Here is an 18150-nt window from a genome sequence, read left to right as displayed (position 1 = left end):
CCCTCTGTCACCAGGCTGGAGTACAGTGGTGCGATCTTGGCCCACTGCAACCTCCACCTCCTGGGTTCAAGCAGTTCTCCTGCCTCAGCCTCCCAAGTAGCTGGGACTACATGCATGCACCACCATGCCCAGCTAATTTTTGTATTTTTAATAGAGACCAGGTTTCACCATGTTGGCCAGGATGGTCTCGATATCCTGACCTCGTGATTTGCCCGCCTCGGCCTCCCAAAGTGCTGGGATTGCAGGCGTGATATCTACTCTTTTTTTAGAGTAATTTTTTCATAGGGGGTTCATTGAAGAATTTCTGAGCCTTTACATATTCTGAAATGTTTTTATTTGGGAATTACATTTGATTTTTAGTTTAGATGGACATAAAGTCCTAGTTTCAAAATGTTTCATCTATAAAGATATTCTGTCTCTTAGTATTCAATGCTGATGATGATAAGTCTGATGCTGGTCAGATTCTTTTTGGGAATCACCTTTTCACTCTGGAAGTACTTGAGATTTTCTCCATACTATTGACATTTGTGTAGTTTCTACAGCTGGCCATAAATTAGCCTGAGTAGTAGCTTAAAACAACAGAAATTTTACTGTCTCACAATTTGGAGGCTAGGAGTCTGGAATCAAGGTATCATCAGCACCATGCTCTCTCTGAAGGCTCCAAGGAAGAATTTGTTCCATGCCTTTCTCTTAGCTTCTGGTGTTTGCCAGTAATCCTTGGTATTCTTTGGCTTGAAGCTGCATAAATCCAGTCTCTGCCTCCATCTTTATCTCCATCATGTTTGTCCCTCAGGTATTTCTCTGTGTCTCTCCTTCCCTTCTTATAAAGACACCAGTTGTGTTGGATTGGGACCCACCCTGATTCAATATGACCTCAACTTAACTTGATTACATCTGCAAAGACCCTATTTCCAAATAAGGTCACATTCAGAGGGAGTGATGATTAATACTACAATATATAATTTTTGGGGATGCAGTTCAACCTGCAACAACTTCTAAAGTTCTACCAGAGTATGGCCAATACGCTTACTTAATCTTGTTTAACACATTGTGGATCTTTTCAATTTGGAGATGTGCATGTGTTTTAAGCTCAAGGAAATTGTCTTCTATTATTTTCTTAATAATTTCTTCTCTCACATTGTATCTGCTGTTTCTTTCTGGAACTTATATTTGTTAGATGTTTACATTCCTGGGTTGACCCTCTTAATTTCACAATCTCTCTGTTTTATTCTCCTTTTTGATCTTTCATGCTTAATATTTAGAAGATTCCTTGACTTCCTATCAAGATTACCAACTGTGTTTCTATCAATTATTTTTCAGCCAATTTTTGACATGTTTATGTAGGCGATCACATTTCAATTTCTAAGAAGTCATTCTTCTTTCTGATTTTCTACTTTTGTGGATGCAGTATATACTCACATTATCTGAGGACAATAATTAGCATTATTTAAATATTTTTTGCTTTTCCTTGAGCCATCCCTGTTTTCACTAGGGTCAGTTATTGTTAATGGTATTGATTTTCCTTGTGATCCTTGGTGGTGTGTTTGTAATTAGGAAAGTCGGTAATGACTGGCATAGGTTTCCACTGCAGTTGTAAAGCCTGTTTCTCTCCTAGAATTCTTGTATAAATGACAAGGCTGACCTGGAATTCTGTATGAGGGGTCAAAGGCTGACCAAATGATATGCAGGCTTTCCTTTATGCTGTGTGTGTGTGCATATGTGCATGTATATGTATAGCAGAGGTCAGGCTGGGAACACCAGTAAGTGTTAAAGTAAGGAGGGCTTTGTTCAGGGGTTGGAGACTTATATATTTCCTCTCTCAGCTGGTGCTGCCTCTTCTCTCGCCTCACATTTTACCTCTTACTTGGTGATCTCTGGTGTTACTTCAAGTTCCACTCTGCTTCTCTATAAAGTTCTAACACCTTCATTTGGCATTCTTTCCAGTCAGGTATTCTACTTTCTTGAGAGAACATTTATTTATTTCTCTGACTTTATCCTCTGGGTAAAAACTGCTTCTGCCAACTGTTCTATGCTAATCAGAGGGAGGAGGCCTTAGCTTCCCATCTCTTCAGCTGTTATTCTTTAATGAGTTGCCCCACACCCCTACCACACTTTGCGCACCTGGGAAGACCTTTTCTAAGTCTAATCTCTTGTGGAGCAGCTTCTTCTCTTCCTTCTCTGATGGACTAATCCCATCTTCATTTTGCCTTGCAAAAATGCTTCAACATTACTGGTTTTTTTTTTGTTGTTTGTTTGTTTTTTTGTGACAAGCATCTTCAATTTTCAGTATTGTTGTGATGTAAGCCTGTTGAAATATAAATTTCAGTGGATCTAGGGAAGAAAGAAAGACACATATTGAGATACGCCCTCTTCCAACGCAGACTTTTACACTCTTCAACTTTTTATTTCTACTCTCAGATGTTTCATCACGTACAATTTTGTGTGCACACCAACACTACTTAAATTAATGAATGGAGTGGAAGAATCATATCATGTGTTTTATGTCTGCTTTCTTATTTATGTTGGCATCTGGAAAAGTACAAATATGCTGGTTGTTATACAGCGTTTTTCTGTATTGATGTTGTATAAAGTGCATTTCAAGCATGAATCATTAAGAAATCAAATAAGTTCTTGAATGTTTCATGAACCCACTTTACTAATTGGTCTTACGAATTGAAATACATTCAAGTTAGAAGCCTTTACAGTTATATAAAACAAGTTAATGGCAGAGTCTAAAGATTTGACATTTTTTCTTTTATGTTTATTAGATTGTATGGATAATGTATGAGACACTTTAGTCAAATTAAGAGGGAAATATTTTAAATCTTTATTTTTCAGCAAAAAATCGTGGAATTGCCATTCCAGTGGATTTGGACAGCCAAGTTAATACCCTTTTCATGAAGAGCCATTCAAATATGGTGCAGAGAGCAGCCATGGGTTGGAGACTATCAGCTCGCTCTGGGCCACGCTTTAAAGAAGCTCTCGGAGGGCCTGCTTGGGATTACAGAAATATTATTGAAAAGTTACAGGTACATGAGAACATGAAATGGCATTAATATTTTCTAAATTACATTTTTTGAAAATATGTAGTCACACAAATAAAATATGGTTAAAAATATCCGTTCTATTTGGGGACTAGGCCTTGCTTTACAACTGTGTACTACCACTACTCTTTTTAAACATATAGCTTCCATATGTTGTGAGTTATTTTTTAATGAGTGTATATTGATTACTGTGTTTTGATAATATGGTAGTGAGTAGTGGGTCTGAATATCAAAATAATAATCATAATACCAATGATAACATTGGTAAATAAATTACATATTCATAATCTTGCTTCAACTTATCTTTTGGCCACCTTGCTCTTAAATTACTTGTATAGTATCTGACTCATGATTTTAGCCTGGAAATTGTATTAGTTTGCCAGGGCTGCTGTAACAGAATGTCACAGACTTGGTGGCTTAAACAACAGAAATTTATTTTCTCATAGTTTTGGAGGCTAGAAGTCCAAGATCAAGGTGTCAGCAGGGATGCTTTCTTGGAGGCCTCTCTCCTGAGCTTGCAGTTGGCTGACTTCCTGCTGTGTCCTCATAGGGTCTCTTTTCTGTGTTTGCACATATCTGTATCCTAATTCCTTCTCCTTGTAAGATACCAGTTATGTTGGATTAGGGCCCGTTCATATGAGCTCATTTTATCTTAGTTACCCATTTGAAAGCCCTAGCTCTAAACAGAGTCACATTCTGAGGTACTATGAGTTAGGGCTTCAACATATGAAATTTTGGGGCGGTTACAATTCAGCCCATAACAGACATCTTCCCATCCACGTAATTAGTATAATATTCCATAGAGTTGAATTGGGGTATAGTTTGAAGAAGTTTTTTTCCTGCAAAATGGCCAAGACATGGACTGAAATAAGTATTATGAGAGATCACATGTAGATGAGTGTTATATGGGATTAGAAGGACAAGTTAGATTCAGAGAGTATGTGAAACTTAAAGGGTGTGAGATGTTAAAAATTTGGGGGAAAATGCCATTATAAGTGATCCTTGATTTGTAGGATAGCGTTATCAAAAAGAGACTAGAAGAAGAGAGAAGTTACTTAAGATCTGAGCCAGGTAGTGATATGGATGAAACGAAGAAATGGGTGCTACAGACAATGATGAAGGCAGGGTCAGCAGACTTGGAGGCTCCTGGATGGAAGTAGAAAGAGGGCTTGAGAGGAGGAGTTTAATACACAGTCCTAATAATACTATCTAGTCTCCCTGATGATTGGAGACTAGGTAGTATTATTAGGACTGTGTATGTAAGAGCAGAGGAGAAGAGAATGCAATAGGAGGGCAATGGAAAATGCAGTGAACTAGGATAGCAGGCTAATGAGTATACTGGAAGTTAAGTCTGTATTTGAAGATAATAGTTGGAACAAGGATAGTGGTTTGTATTGCTTAAAGAGAGAATATAGTGATAAAAAATAAACAAAAAAGAACACTCTTTGTGAGTGGCTAAGAGTAGCAGAATGGCCACATCATGAGTGAAGAAAAAGCAGGGTCAGAAAGGAGGAGGGTCAGGGTCAGGAGAACAAAGAGAGTGGAACATTTCAAAGGAGAGGTTATAATAGTGTCAGAAAGCACAGAGAGGGTATGGTATGCCTTAAACTTCTTTTAATAGATTGATATTCATTAAGTATTTATTTAGTAAAAATTCTAGACTAGCCACTGGATGAAGTGCTAGAGAGAGCGAGTCATGGGTCTGTGCTCTTTTGGGACATGCATTCTAACTTATTAAATAAATGATAAATTATTAGATAATTAAAACTGCAATGAATAAAGTAGAGCATAGTAGCAGCATGGTGGAGAATTACTGGGAGAGTGATCCTGTAATTGTGAAGTTCCTTTCTACCAGGGTAACAGTTGTGTTGAGACCTGAATAATAGGAATGTTCTAAGATTTGGGTTCAGAGAGTTTTATAGGAAGGAAATAGGAAATGCAAAGGTGCTTAGGCAGAAATGAGGTTGATTTTTGAAGATCTAAGAAAAGTCCATTGGAGCAGGAGTAAAGGAAGTGAGTAAAGGAAGAAAATATTATGAAATAAGGGGCCAAATCATGTAGAGAGTAATATGGTGCTGTGGCTGTGCCCCAAGTGTTTGTGTTCTCCCCTGCCTCAAATTCAATTCTAACCCCCAAGGTGATAGTATTAGGAGGTGGGGTCTTTTGGGAGTTGAGATTAGTGTCCCTATAAAACAGGCCCATGCAAGCTCATTCAGCCCTCCACCACGTGAGGACACAGCAAGAGAGGGACCTTCTATGAACCAGGAAGTACGTCCTCACCAGACAACAATTCTGCTGGTGCCTGATCTTGGACTTCCCAGCCACCAGAACTATGAGAAATAATTTCTGTTGTTTATAAGCTACTCAGTTTATGATATTTTGTTATAACAGCCTGAACAGATTAAGACACATAGGAAGGCATTTTAAGTGTATTCCAAGTGTGATGGCAAGTCATTGAAGATTTTCAGCAGAGGAGAGGCTGATTTGGTTTGCTTTTAAAAAGATCACTTTGAATTTTGGGTATATTATAAGATCCTGACATGAAAGCAGTGAATCTAGTTAGGTAGCTTTGTATTAACTCAGGGAAAAGGTGATGGCAGGTTGGCTTAAGGAGGTAACAATAGTAATGCAGAGAAGTGTGTGCATTTTGTATAAATTTAGTTGTAGAACTAATAGAACTTGGTGGATGAATTGATGCATTGTGAGATGATAGAAAGAAGAATCAAAGATAACTCTAGTTTTGATATGATATGATTGTGTTATTTACTAAAATAGGAAGCAATGGGAGAGAAAGAGGTTAGGGCTGAGTTGAAATTAGGAGTTCTATTGGGGGAATTTTAAATTTGAGATGCCTATTTAGATACCTAAGTGTGTGTGTCAACTAGGCTGTTGGATATATGACTCTGAAGAGGTTTAGAAAGATGTCCTGCTGGAAATATAAATGTGGAAGTTCCAACATATAGACGATAGTAAAACCATAGAATTGGATGAAATTTATCAGAAGGAAGTATAGGTATCAAAAAGAAAAGGAACAGGCACTACCGGGAATTGATGAAGAAATAGTAAGGACATAGGTGGAAAATAAAGTGTGGTGTCGTAGAAGTCAAGAGACAAAGTGTTTCAAAGAGCATAAACCGGTGTATAAAATGCTTAGTGGTGATTAAGATGAGGCCAGGCAGTAAACCACCGAGTTTGGGTGATGATCACAGCTAACTGGTGCTCAATAATAAAGATTGCTAGCATTTATATGGAATTAGTGGCCAGTATGTGTTAGAGGCTGTTCTGTGCACTTACCTTTAATCCTTGCAACAAACTCACATGATTATTAATATCATTATCCTAAGCTTTCATGTCGGGAAACAATGACTTAGGGAGGTTGCATGGTTGGCTCATGACGAAAACAGGAGATAAAGACAGAATTCACATCATAGCAGCAAGAGCACTGTTTGTTTAGTAGATGAAATAAAGAAGAGGTAATCTAAACAACAGGGGCATTTTTGGGACATTTACTTAAATATTGTCATATTTGATAAACATACAATCCCTATTTTTGTATAGTACTTAGTTTTCCCCTTTATGTTATTTCCTGTTAGTCTCTTTTAACTGTTTTCAGAAATTTCTCAGAAAGCTTATTTAAAGTGGTTGAAGTAGAAATGATCACTTTTGCAGAAAGAGAAGAGTTAAAACAGGAATTAACATGATTCATAAGAAATCAAGAAGGTGACATCCCCATCTGTGCTTCTGTAGCCTAGAGTGACAATAAGCAATTGGCAATGTTCTGCTTAATAAAAATATGCCATAGCTACGGGTGAATAAATTGCTCCTTTACATAAGATTTTTTTTCTTCTAACATAGTTTAAAAATAAAAGGGAATGCTTTAACCATTAAAGAATGTTCAGGAAATTATAATTACCTGCAGTTCATTTTAGAAGCATATCAGTTAAGATGCTTACAGCTTTAATTAACATAACATTCAACTAAAAGTGACTTAAATAATAAAGACCATATCATTTCACATAGCAAGAAACCTGGAGCTATGGCTGTCCTTGAGTTTGATAATTGTAGGCCTGGGCCCCTAAAACCAAAGGTCTGTAGGCATTCAGCTCAATGCTGGTCTCCCAAGGTCACATGAGGGCTGCCTCAGATTTTAGATTCACACCTTTAAGCTGCCTTGAGAACAGTAGGTGGTTTTGAAAGAATCTCCCCCACCCGCAACACATACCCCACTCTCTCAGTGTACTTCAACTGGTGTCTTATTGACTGGGACTGTGTCACATAATCATGCCTAGACAGATTGCTAGAGGCGGAAATGGAATAACCATGCCTAGCTTAGAGTAACCAACCTTGACCTTAAGCTGAGGGGGCTCATCCCCTGAGAATGTTGTTGCCTGACTCAGAAATTACGTTGAGATTCTGTTAGCAAGGAAGAGGGTAAAGAAAGGCTGTTGGGTATGTGACCAATAGGGTCTCTCAAAAAATATAATTTGAAATTCTGTTGAATGTTATTGAACCCAGGTATAGTACTAATATTGCTTCAAATAAGATTTCAGTGACCTTTCCCATTGGATGAAATAATTCATTCTGAATGACCAATGACACATGGAATTTTTTTTTTCTTTTCAAGACAGGGTTTCAATTGTCGCCCAGGCTGGAGTGCAGTGGGTCCTATCTTGGTGCTTACTGCAACCTTCGCCTCCTAGACTGAGGTGATTCTCCCACCCCAGCCTCCTGAGTAGCTGGGACTACAGGCACAGGCCACCATGCCTGGCTGGTTTTTGTATTTTTAGTAGAAAAAGGGTTTCACCATGTTGGCCAGGCTGGTCCCCAAATCCTGGCCTCAAGCAATCCACCTACCTTGGCCTTCCAATGTGCTGGGATTACATGTGTGAGGCACTGCACCTGGCTGGAAATCTATTTATTTTTATCTGCCACCTGGTTATGCCCCTAGTTTATTACAATTTAGTGAGTGCCTATCATGTCTCCATTGTAATATTAGACACTGCAGGGCACATAAAGTGGCTTAACTGACATTTCCTTTTATAGGTGTTTATCCTTAGAAATCTTATAGCTACCTTCCCCTCCCTTATCTTGTAAATGAAAACACACACACACACACACACACACACACACACACACGAACCCAGGCAGTATTCATACATAAAACCAGACCATAATTATGGCACAGACATTTGGTGCTATGGAAATATAGGAGGCATCTATAAAATTCCCATTAGTATTCTTAGGCTTGTCATATCTTTGAAAGATAAAATCTGACTTAGGCCTTCATGTGGATTCTCTTGTGTTTCATTCCCTAGGATGTGGTGGCCTCCTTGGAGCACCAATTCAGCCCAATGATGCAGGCTGAATTCTCAGTATTGGTTGATGTATTGTACAGTCCAGAGCTGCTATTCCCTGAGGGAAGCGATGCAAGAATAAGATGTGGCGCTTTCATGTCGAAGTAAGTGGATCCAATCTGAAATTCTGCTACTGTCACCAAACTGAGATGGCCTCTAACATTTCCACGTTATACTTCACTGATATAAAATGACAGTCCACAAAGTATGTGAAAGGCCTAAAATCCATGTTAAAATATGTTGCCAGAATAATTAAATTGAGTCATTTGAAATTTTATTTTGGTGAAGGTCAAGTTATCATATTTTACTAAATTTACTGAAAATAAAGTGTGTCATTATGGGGCACAAAGTATTATGCAAAATAATATTTTGGTCCTAATTCCTTTCCATAATTATATGGTGTGACCTTTTAAAAAATTCTTGTTTAAAGTCACTTGTTTTCATTAACATAGGGAGAAAGGAAAAGGAGCTAGCATTTATTGAGGTCTTACTATTGTCATATGTCTTTATTATTTTATCTAATCTGCATAAACACCCAGAGACTGGGAAGTCTGCCTGATTCAGAGGAGAGAAAACTGAGGACCAGGTGCACTTCAGGTGCAGGGTTAGTAAGACTCAGACCCAGTATGTGGCCGTGCTGCCTGGATGATTCTTACTACAGTTCTTTCATTTACTGATTTTTCTCAGCATTGGTGGTATTGTCAGATCTATTATAGCTGATATATTTACCCTAGAGTATCTTCATCTTAATGGTAAGTGAAAAATTCTTAAGGGAGATGTGCAAGGATAAGCAGTTGTGAGAAAAAGCCTAACTAACTCCAGAAAGAAGAGATTTGTCTTTATGTGGAGGGCATGCCATTGAGGACTTTGCAGGTGGTCACATGTAGACTCTAGATGTCCAGTCAGAAAGAAGGTGCTTAGTCTTCTTGGGAAGAGTATCTGGGTGGAGAGTCAGTGAGATGAGCTTGCCCAGCCCCTTGACCCTGAACCATCCCAGCTAATTCCTGTGTGGTAGAGAGTATTGCTCAATGAGATCTGGAAACCTCTTCCATCAACTGTGATGTACCGAGGCAGAGATTGAAGCCCTAGGGGACACAAGAAGTGTGTTCCTTTCTTTCACCATTTAAGCTGAGACGTTGGGAGTGAAAGCAAGGTGTGTGATGAGAAAAGCTGCAGGGATTGTGCTGAAGAATAGGTGGGGTTTTTATATTACGGTTATGGCTAGAATCAGGTATAGGCTCATTGCATCTTAGGGAGTTTGGCAAGAATGTATGTTTCTGGACACCTGCCAGTCTTCTGACTAAGGATTTTAAAGTGAAGAGGCCCAGAGTGTACAACTGATGACTGCTGAGATCATTAGAAATAAAATTTAAAGTAGAGATATTGCCTAGTAATTCACTGTAAAAATAGGGTGTTGAGCAGGGTTCACTATTCAGAGGATGAGTACACTGAAAGCCCAGACTTCACCACTACACATACATGCATGTGAGAACTCTGCACCTGTACCCCTTACATATCTAAAAATAAGAACTAAGTAAAAAAAAGATAATAGCATCTTTGATAAATATCTTTCACCTTCTATGAATATATGTCATTGTATGGAATATGGGTTAAAATTAGGTGATAAACCTGTCAAGTTCAATAAATTAACATAATATTATAGCTATATCCTTGAGATGTGACAGCCTGGAATGGAGGTTGGCAAGCTCTGGCCCTCAGGCTAAATTGGTCCTGCTACTCATTTCCGTAAAGAAAGTTTTACTGAAATGCAGTGGTGCTCATTCATTTCTAGATTGTCTATGGCTGCTTTCATGCCACTGTGGCAGAATCAGTTAGTTGCCAGGGACTGTGTACCCCGCAAAGCCTAAAATATTTACTATCTGCTCCTTTAGAGAAAAGGTCTTCTGACTCCTTGTTGAGAACTAAGGTGCCAATATGGTAGCTACTAGCCACACATGGCTACTTAAATTATAGTTTGAATTAATTAAAATGAAATAAAAATCTACTTCCTCAGTCATATTGGCCACATTTCAAGTGCTCAATAGCCACATGTGGCTAATGGCTACCAAATTTGGCAGCACAAATATAGAACATGTATATTATTGCAGAGTTCTGTTAGACAGCAGTGGTCTAGAACTTGAAGATACTTGTCTATGAGAAAGTGATATGAAGTAACTCAGGATATCAAGTAAATATTGAGCTGTGCTGCAGATGGAGACAAGTCTGTGGCACCATTAGGTAACCTGAAAGGAGAGAAGCAAAAGTGATATGGTAATAGGAACACATTGCAGATCCTACACCCATATGAAGGAAAAATGATGTGTGTACGTGAGTGGTTCTAGAAGAGATTGTAGAAGATATTTTTGTGCTATTGCAATTGTATTACAGCCAGAGCCTCAGGACTGTCTGTTTTGCATCTTAGTGCTCACCCTACCTCTTCCCCAACCCTTTGAAGAACTAAGGGTTTCCTTTGTAAGAATATCTTATAAATTAGAATCCAACTTTATGAATAGCTTTGCCAGAGGTCTTATATTGCTGTGCATACCATCCTGGTAAAGCTTAGCTAGAGAATATAAATTTAGGTCCAAGCCCTAAGTAGGGGCTTCCTACTTTTTCTCAAATAAGTCTAATTCTTAGAATCTGTTGACTCAGATGGGTCTGCAGGAGAATATGAGGATAGACCCCAGGAAAGAACTGGAATTCACAGTCTACTTAACACATAGAGTGAGAGAGAAGAGAATAGGTCAATGACACTGTTAATCTTTAAGGCAGCTGATTAGAGTCCATTCAAGTCAACACCTACTCCTCCCTTGTGAAGGAGAATCTCTGTGTTTTTCAGACTGTAGGGTATGATCCATTTATAGATTTTTTAGTTGACTTAGGTAGAGGCAACCAGCTAATTAAAAAAATGAATTAGAGAAGATACAAATTATCAGAGTGCATCTCATAGTAAGGATGACATTTGTGTGAGTTTATACACACTCCCACACAGGTACTTCCATACTGGGTTGTTTTGTGAAATCTATTTCTTGCTTTGATCATAGAAAAAATATTTGAAAGTCACTGACCTAGCTCAACCAGTCATTATGTGGTTTATGAATGCCTTTTATAAATCTGTAGCAAGTGGTCATTCAACCTTATGGTTGATATTTTCAATATGGTTAGTGAATTAAAACTTTTATGTAAGGAAGAGTTAAAGAAAATGGAAATACTTAGCCTGAGAGAGTGAAAAAAAAATCAAAAGAAATTTATCATGTCCACCAAAACTATTTTCACATATTTAAAGACTACTATGTGAATGTATATACCTACTATGTACCCACAAAAATTAAAAATCGAAAAAGGAGTATTGTGTGAAAGAAAGAATCAAATAGCAAAAGTTTTAGAAAGGGAGGCTTCACTTTCCTGGCCAGGAGAACTTTTGAAATTCTTCTGCCTGTTAGGCCTGACCACATGTATATAACACGTTTTCTAGACTCAACATGTCTAAAAGGACATCAGTGTTACTTTCATTGTGTGTTGGCTACTTCTTCGGGATGGAACAGTGTCATTTTAAAGTGTCATCATTGGGCTGGGTATGGTGGCTCACACTTCTAATCCCAGCACTTTGGGAGGCTGAAGCAGGAAGATCAGTTGAGCCCAGAATTTTGAAACCAGCCTGAGCAACAAAGCAAGACCCTATCTCTGCAAAAAGCAAAAAAATTAGCCAGGTACTATGGCATATACCTGTGGTCCCAGCTACTCAGGAGGCTGAGGTGGGAGGATCAATTGAGCCCAGGAGGTCTAGGCTGCAATGAGCTATGATCACATGAGTACACTCCAGCCTGGGTGACAGAGACCCTATCTAATTAAAAAAATTTTTAAAAAATCACCATCCACTATTAGTCCAGTCTATACATTTCAAGGGTCTCTGATCTGCCCTGCTTCCTCTTCTACTTCCCGCATGTCATTATTTACAGTCTTGGCTGCGGGTCTTCTCTGTTGCTTTCTACACCCTCACCCGACCTCTGCCACTGTTCTCTTGCCTTGCTCCGTCTCCTCTGCTTCACCTTTCCTGCTGCCATCATTGGTCTCTTTCTCACAGTGGGAAGAGGCATTCAGGTCCTTTAGAACAGTAGTTCCCTATTTTCTCTAGAAAACATTCCAGATTCTTGAGGTTAATATTCCAGTCCCTTCTTTCCAAACCACATCTCTTACACTTTCCTCTTCCAAGTCTTTAAGTGTCAGTGGGCAATTGACGTGCTTCTCATTTCCTGAACACGCTGGCTAGGTTTCTGCCTCTGTCCTGTGTTCTTACCATTCCCTTTGCAGGGATGTCTTCTCTCCCCAGCCTTTCTTGCCAGGTGAAATCTTCACAAGTTGCGTGCTGTCTCTTCACTGACACCTTCTCTGATCAGCCCTAGGTAATTCCCCCCAGTAGAATGAAGTGGTTTTATGTCTGGTTCACAGCATTTGCCAATGTCTGTGTTGTGGCACTTACCCATTCAGGGGATTTTGTGCAGCCTAGCATATGTGTAGGGACTCTGCACAAGACCCCTGAGACTCCAGAGATCAGTGACCTGAGTCCCCATCATCACAGAGTGGTTCATAATAATTTTGGCTCTGAGGTCAGATGGACCTGAGTGCCTTTGCGGGTCTCACCCCTTAACAATTTACGTAACCAGAGGCAGGTTGCTATATCTCCCTGACTTCTGTTCTCTTATGAGCAAAATCAGTCTGAACCTGTCCCAAACGCTTGGTGTAAGGATAAATTGGAAGACTCCCTGGGAAGTCCTTACACTTGACCCTCACACCTTGCTAGCCATTAACTAGTGAAAGTTCACCTTTTCCCCAGGGTTATGCTCCACAGTACTCATGTTATGTCACTGAAATTGGGTCATTTGAAGAAGACGTCTCACAGGGTCATTTTGAGAATCAGCTTTTTAACAACATGAGCTATATATGCTCTCTCTCTATATATATAAAAGCTAAATTCTGATAATGAAAATTTTATTTGATTTTAAGTTCTTGGGGATGGTGATCCTGAAACTCTTCTCCTAACAGAGCACTAGTACACAGTTTGTCACTTGATTAAAATTGATTGGAGTTTTTGCCCAAATATAGCAAAACTGGTAAATGGATAGACTGTCTTGATGTCACTTTTTTGTTTTTTGTTTTTAAGACAGAAACTGCTTGTTTCTACCAAACCCTGGCAGTGAAAAATGGCACATTGTTATGAATGGAAACTGGAAAGCAGCCTGTTATATTAAGGTTGCAAAATTATATACAGCCATTGCTACTCTTATGTCTAATGTAATACAGTATATAAAAATAATATAGTGTAACTTAACATAATAAAATGTAATATAAATATTTATATTTAACTACTAATAAATTTGCTTTAGTTCATATAATGGAGTGAGAATATTAGTGTTTCATTGTTTCTCAGAGTAGTGTGTCCCACTAAAAGAATGTCACCTGAGTAAGTTCGGGAAGCCCTGAGATATACTACCTGTAAAACAAATATAATGTGTTATAATACAAAATTTATAAGCTGAAGTGTAATCTTAAAACTTTTGAAAAACATGTACCTGGTTTACTTCGTATTCTCAAATAATTGTGTGATTTTCTTTCGTCTGTGGCCTTTAATGTTTGTATATAGCTTGAAGAGAAATCACTGTCTTTCTAAAGGTTTAATGTTTTGCTTTAAGGTTGATTAATCATACAAAGAAACTAATGGAGAAAGAAGAAAAACTGTGCATTAAAATTCTTCAGACATTACGAGAAATGCTAGAGAAGAAAGACAGCTTTGTGGAAGAGGTATTTTTTTTTAAATTTATTATTTAAAAATAAAATAGGATTTCCAGAATACTGTACCCTGTGAATTACAATAGGCTATTACCTGATTACTTGCATTATATATTAATGGTGTATGTACTTAGATGAGTAAGATAATTTGAGTTTTTATGGTATTCATCTCTCATGCCTTGTTTTAAATTGGGAAATAGCTAAAATCAGAGTGGCCTAGATATTTGTTTTATTTATTTATTTTTTATATTCTGTCTTGGATCTGTGTTTTTTCCTCTTATGGCTTTTTCTAGTGGACCAATTGATCTTTTCAAACAATGAGTAACTGAGATGCATTATTTAGACTTGTGTAAAGTTCTGCTGCATACTGAGAATGTTTATGCATTTTGTCATATGTTGATTTTTTATTATAAATATATGTTCATGTTACTTTTGATAATATTCTGCCAAGTATTATAAAATAATACTATTTTAGTAAATGGAATAGTCAGTTTCTATTCTTAGCTCTATTAACTTTAGATTCACAAATGATTTTCAGGGAAATATCAACCTATAGATAATAATTTTCGGCCTGTTATTAAAAATGACAGCTCAGGTGCTCATTAAGAGATAGCTACCAGCATGTTTAATACCCAAGGTGATATACTTAAATATAAAATATAAATCTAGAGAATTTTTTTTAGCTAGCTGTCTGTACTTTTATGTTAGCTATCAAACAAAATTTGTACCATGTTCCTTAATAACCTTTTGGTCTGTTTCAGTAGATACGAATCATTTGATATTTTAAAACTGGAAGGATTTTATTCATTACTTTATGTATATACTAAATTCCAGAAAGATTGTTGTGGTTGAGTTTTTTAAAGTGCATTCCCATTTTAGAAAAAAATGCAATGGAAAGTTGGATATTAGTAGAAAGGGCATTGCTTCAAAATATTCCATGTGAACCAGTGTTTGTTTCTGTAATCAAAATGCCTTCTACTTTGCATTAGTTCTCTGCATCACTTAAATTTTATTTGGGAAACAAATGATCAAAATAAAGGTGGTCAATGTAATTTTAGCAAATGTTTCTCTGAGATAGGACTCAAAAACATGCTTGTATATTCGAGTGTGTGGTATGCTTTTTAAAAATGATCAAGAGAATTCCTTGGGACTTATTGTTGCCTTTCTCTTAAAATACTGCTATAGATTGTGTGATATTGACTGAAGTACCAGATTCTAAAGTAGAAAAATGAGGCCAATATACTTTTCTGACAGAGGATGAGGTTCACAATAAAAGTGACTCGTATTTAACAGGAGATACATGGCAAATGTTCCATTTTTATGTAACAGATTTTTATTGAATTTTTCCAAGGGAAAATCGGAAAGAAATCAGGTTAAGATTTTACTTTGGCTAGTCAAGAGTATTTTTGTGTGTCTCCCAAATCACTCTAAAATAAATCACTTGTTTTCTTCTTTCCATTCCCACTGCTATCACTAGTTCAGGCTTTTATTATCTCCCATCTAGAAAATTCCAGGAGTGCAGCTTCGTGAGACAGATTGCTCCCTTGGGTGGAGGCAGGGCTGCTGTTTTCATAACTTCAAGGATCCTCATTTATGAAAGACATGATGTAAATGACACCCCCATGACACAATCCTCAGGGAAGGGTTGAGATCAGAAAGGCTAATTGCAAGTCCTTCATTTGATCACCCAACACATATGTTGTGAGCAAACTATTAAATGGTGGTTATTGTGCTTGGGTACTGGGGATACTGAGATGAATGACACAACTTGCCAAGAGCCATGAAAGGGTACAATTCCTAGGCTAGTGGACTCCCTTAATAGTGTAGGCAAGAGATCACTAGAGCCCTTCAAATACCATCAGGGGCTCTGTGCCACATTAGTGTTGCAGGCCCTCCATTTGTCCTCTCCACTTCACACCCCCATCTGTATTCATCCATTAGGTGTCCAGAGATCTGTGATACTCAGTGTACCTATAATGTACCTCAGGCTTTTCCTGCCTTGACCTTTATCTGGAATCATAGATAGCAAAAATCCAAACAAGCCTCAATGCTACCAGTTGTCTTTGTGGACCAGCCACTGGGCAGTATTTATCAAGTGTTCCCCAGCAAGTGGTGATTACTTTCTCAATAGAATTACCAAAATACTTCATGCTCCTCTTTTAGGACGCTTTAGGCTGTATCTGGATATTTAGTCCAAGCTTCTTATTTTAAAGATGATGCCACAGAGTCCCCGAGAAGTGATGTGATTCGAGTGAAGTCACATAGCAAGAGCTAAAACCAAAGTTTAAATTGGAACTCCTTCCTCTCTGCCTCATCTTCTTACTCCTTTGATCATAGCCAAGTTTTACCAATTTTTTGCGCTGTTGTTAAGAAAGGTTAATATACTTTGTCTTGCGGGTTTATGGCTCGGAATTTTAAGACACAGGCAGACAGAATATAAGACAGAATAACATTCAAAATAGGTAAAGATTCAGATAAACTTTTAAGAAAATAGTAAAGGTAGGGGAAATGAAGTTATTTAACCAAGGAAGAAAAACCTGATTTCATTTTTTTATGGCCGAGTAAGATTTCATTGCACATATATACATCACATTTTCTTTACATATTCATCCATTGAGGGACACGTGGATTGATTCCATATCTTTGCTGTGGTGAATAATGTTGCAGTAAACATGTGAGTGCAGGTATCCCTTTGTTATGTTGATTTCTTTTCCTACGATAGATACTCTGTAGTGGGATTGCTGAATCCAATGGTAGTTCTGCTTTTAGTTTTTAAAGAAATCTCCATCCTGTCTTTCATAGTGGCTCTGCTAGTTTACTTTCCTACCAGTAAGGTATGAGTTCCCTTTTCTCTACATCCTCATCAATGTCTGTTATTTTTTGTCTTTTTAATAATAGCCATTCTGGCTGGGGAAAGATAATATCCTGTTGTCATTTTGAGTTGCATTTCTCTGATGATTAGTGATGTTAAGTTCTTCATATGCTTATTGGCCATTTCTATGTCTTACTTTGAGAAATGTCTAGTCATGTCTTTTGTCCACTTTCTAATGAGTTTTTTGATTTTTTCCTGTTGAGTTGAGTTTCATATATTTTGGGTACTAGTCTCCTGTCAGATAAATAATTTGCGAATATTTTCTCCATTCAACAGGTTGTCTATTCACTCTGTTAAGTGTTTCCTTTCTGTGCAGAAGCTTTTTAGTTTAAGATAGTTCCATTTGTCTCTTTTTGTTTCTGTTGCCTGTGCTTTTCAGATCTTAGGCATAAATTCTTTGCCTAGACCAATGTTCAGGAGAATTTCCCCTAGGTTTTCTTCCAGTGTTTTTGTTGTTTTGAATATTATGTTTAAGTCCTGAATCCATTTTGAGTTGATTTTTTTATATTGTGAGAGATAAGGATTCTGCATGTGACTATCCAATTTTGCCAGCGTCATTCATTGGAGAGGGTGTTTGTTCCCTGTGTAAGTTCCTATCTGCTTTGTTAAAGATCAGTTGGCTGTAAATATATGGCTTTGTTCCTGGATTCTTCATTCTGTTTCATTGGTCTATTTTTATACCAATGCTGTGCTGCTTTGGTTAGTCAAGCCTTCCAATATATTATAAGTTAGATAATATGATGCCTCTAACTTTATTCTTTTTGCTCAGGATTGCTTTGGCTATTCCAACTCTTTTTTGGTTCCGTATGAATTTTAGGATTCTTTCAAAACAATGATATCATTTTACTTGCAGCAACAATGAAATGTTGTTTGCTGAAATGGATGTTGAAATGGATGCTGCATGGAACTGGAGGTCATTATCTGAAATGAAACAAGCCAGGCACAAAAAGACAAATACTGCATGTTCTCACTTATATGTAGGAGCTAAACCATTTTATCATATGAAGGTAGAGAGTGGGAAGATAAATAACAGAGACTGGGAAGGATGGAAGGTGGAGAATGAAGGGAACTGGGTTAAAGGGTACAAATGTAC

General features: G+C 37.7%; 1 protein-coding gene across 7 annotated transcripts in view; it reads left to right on the top strand.

Moving 5' to 3' along the window:
• Positions 1 to 18150, top strand: part of ITPR2 (inositol 1,4,5-trisphosphate receptor type 2) — a 494659-nt gene that overhangs the window by 266834 nt on the left and 209675 nt on the right. For all 7 annotated transcript variants that reach the window (XM_017507025.2, XM_017507023.2, XM_017507029.2 and 4 more), the window contains 3 exons: positions 2839 to 3029; positions 8360 to 8502; positions 14089 to 14197. In XM_017507025.2, coding sequence (XP_017362514.1) covers positions 2839 to 3029; positions 8360 to 8502; positions 14089 to 14197 — 443 coding nt within the window. The remainder of the gene's footprint in view (positions 1 to 2838; positions 3030 to 8359; positions 8503 to 14088; positions 14198 to 18150) is intronic.

This window comes from Cebus imitator, unplaced genomic scaffold (assembly GCF_001604975.1).
Source record: "Cebus imitator isolate Cc_AM_T3 unplaced genomic scaffold, Cebus_imitator-1.0 Scaffold367, whole genome shotgun sequence".
Taxonomy (NCBI): domain Eukaryota; kingdom Metazoa; phylum Chordata; class Mammalia; order Primates; family Cebidae; genus Cebus; species Cebus imitator.
Note: the sequence above shows the minus strand (reverse complement) of the source record. Positions and strands in the feature narration are given on the sequence as shown.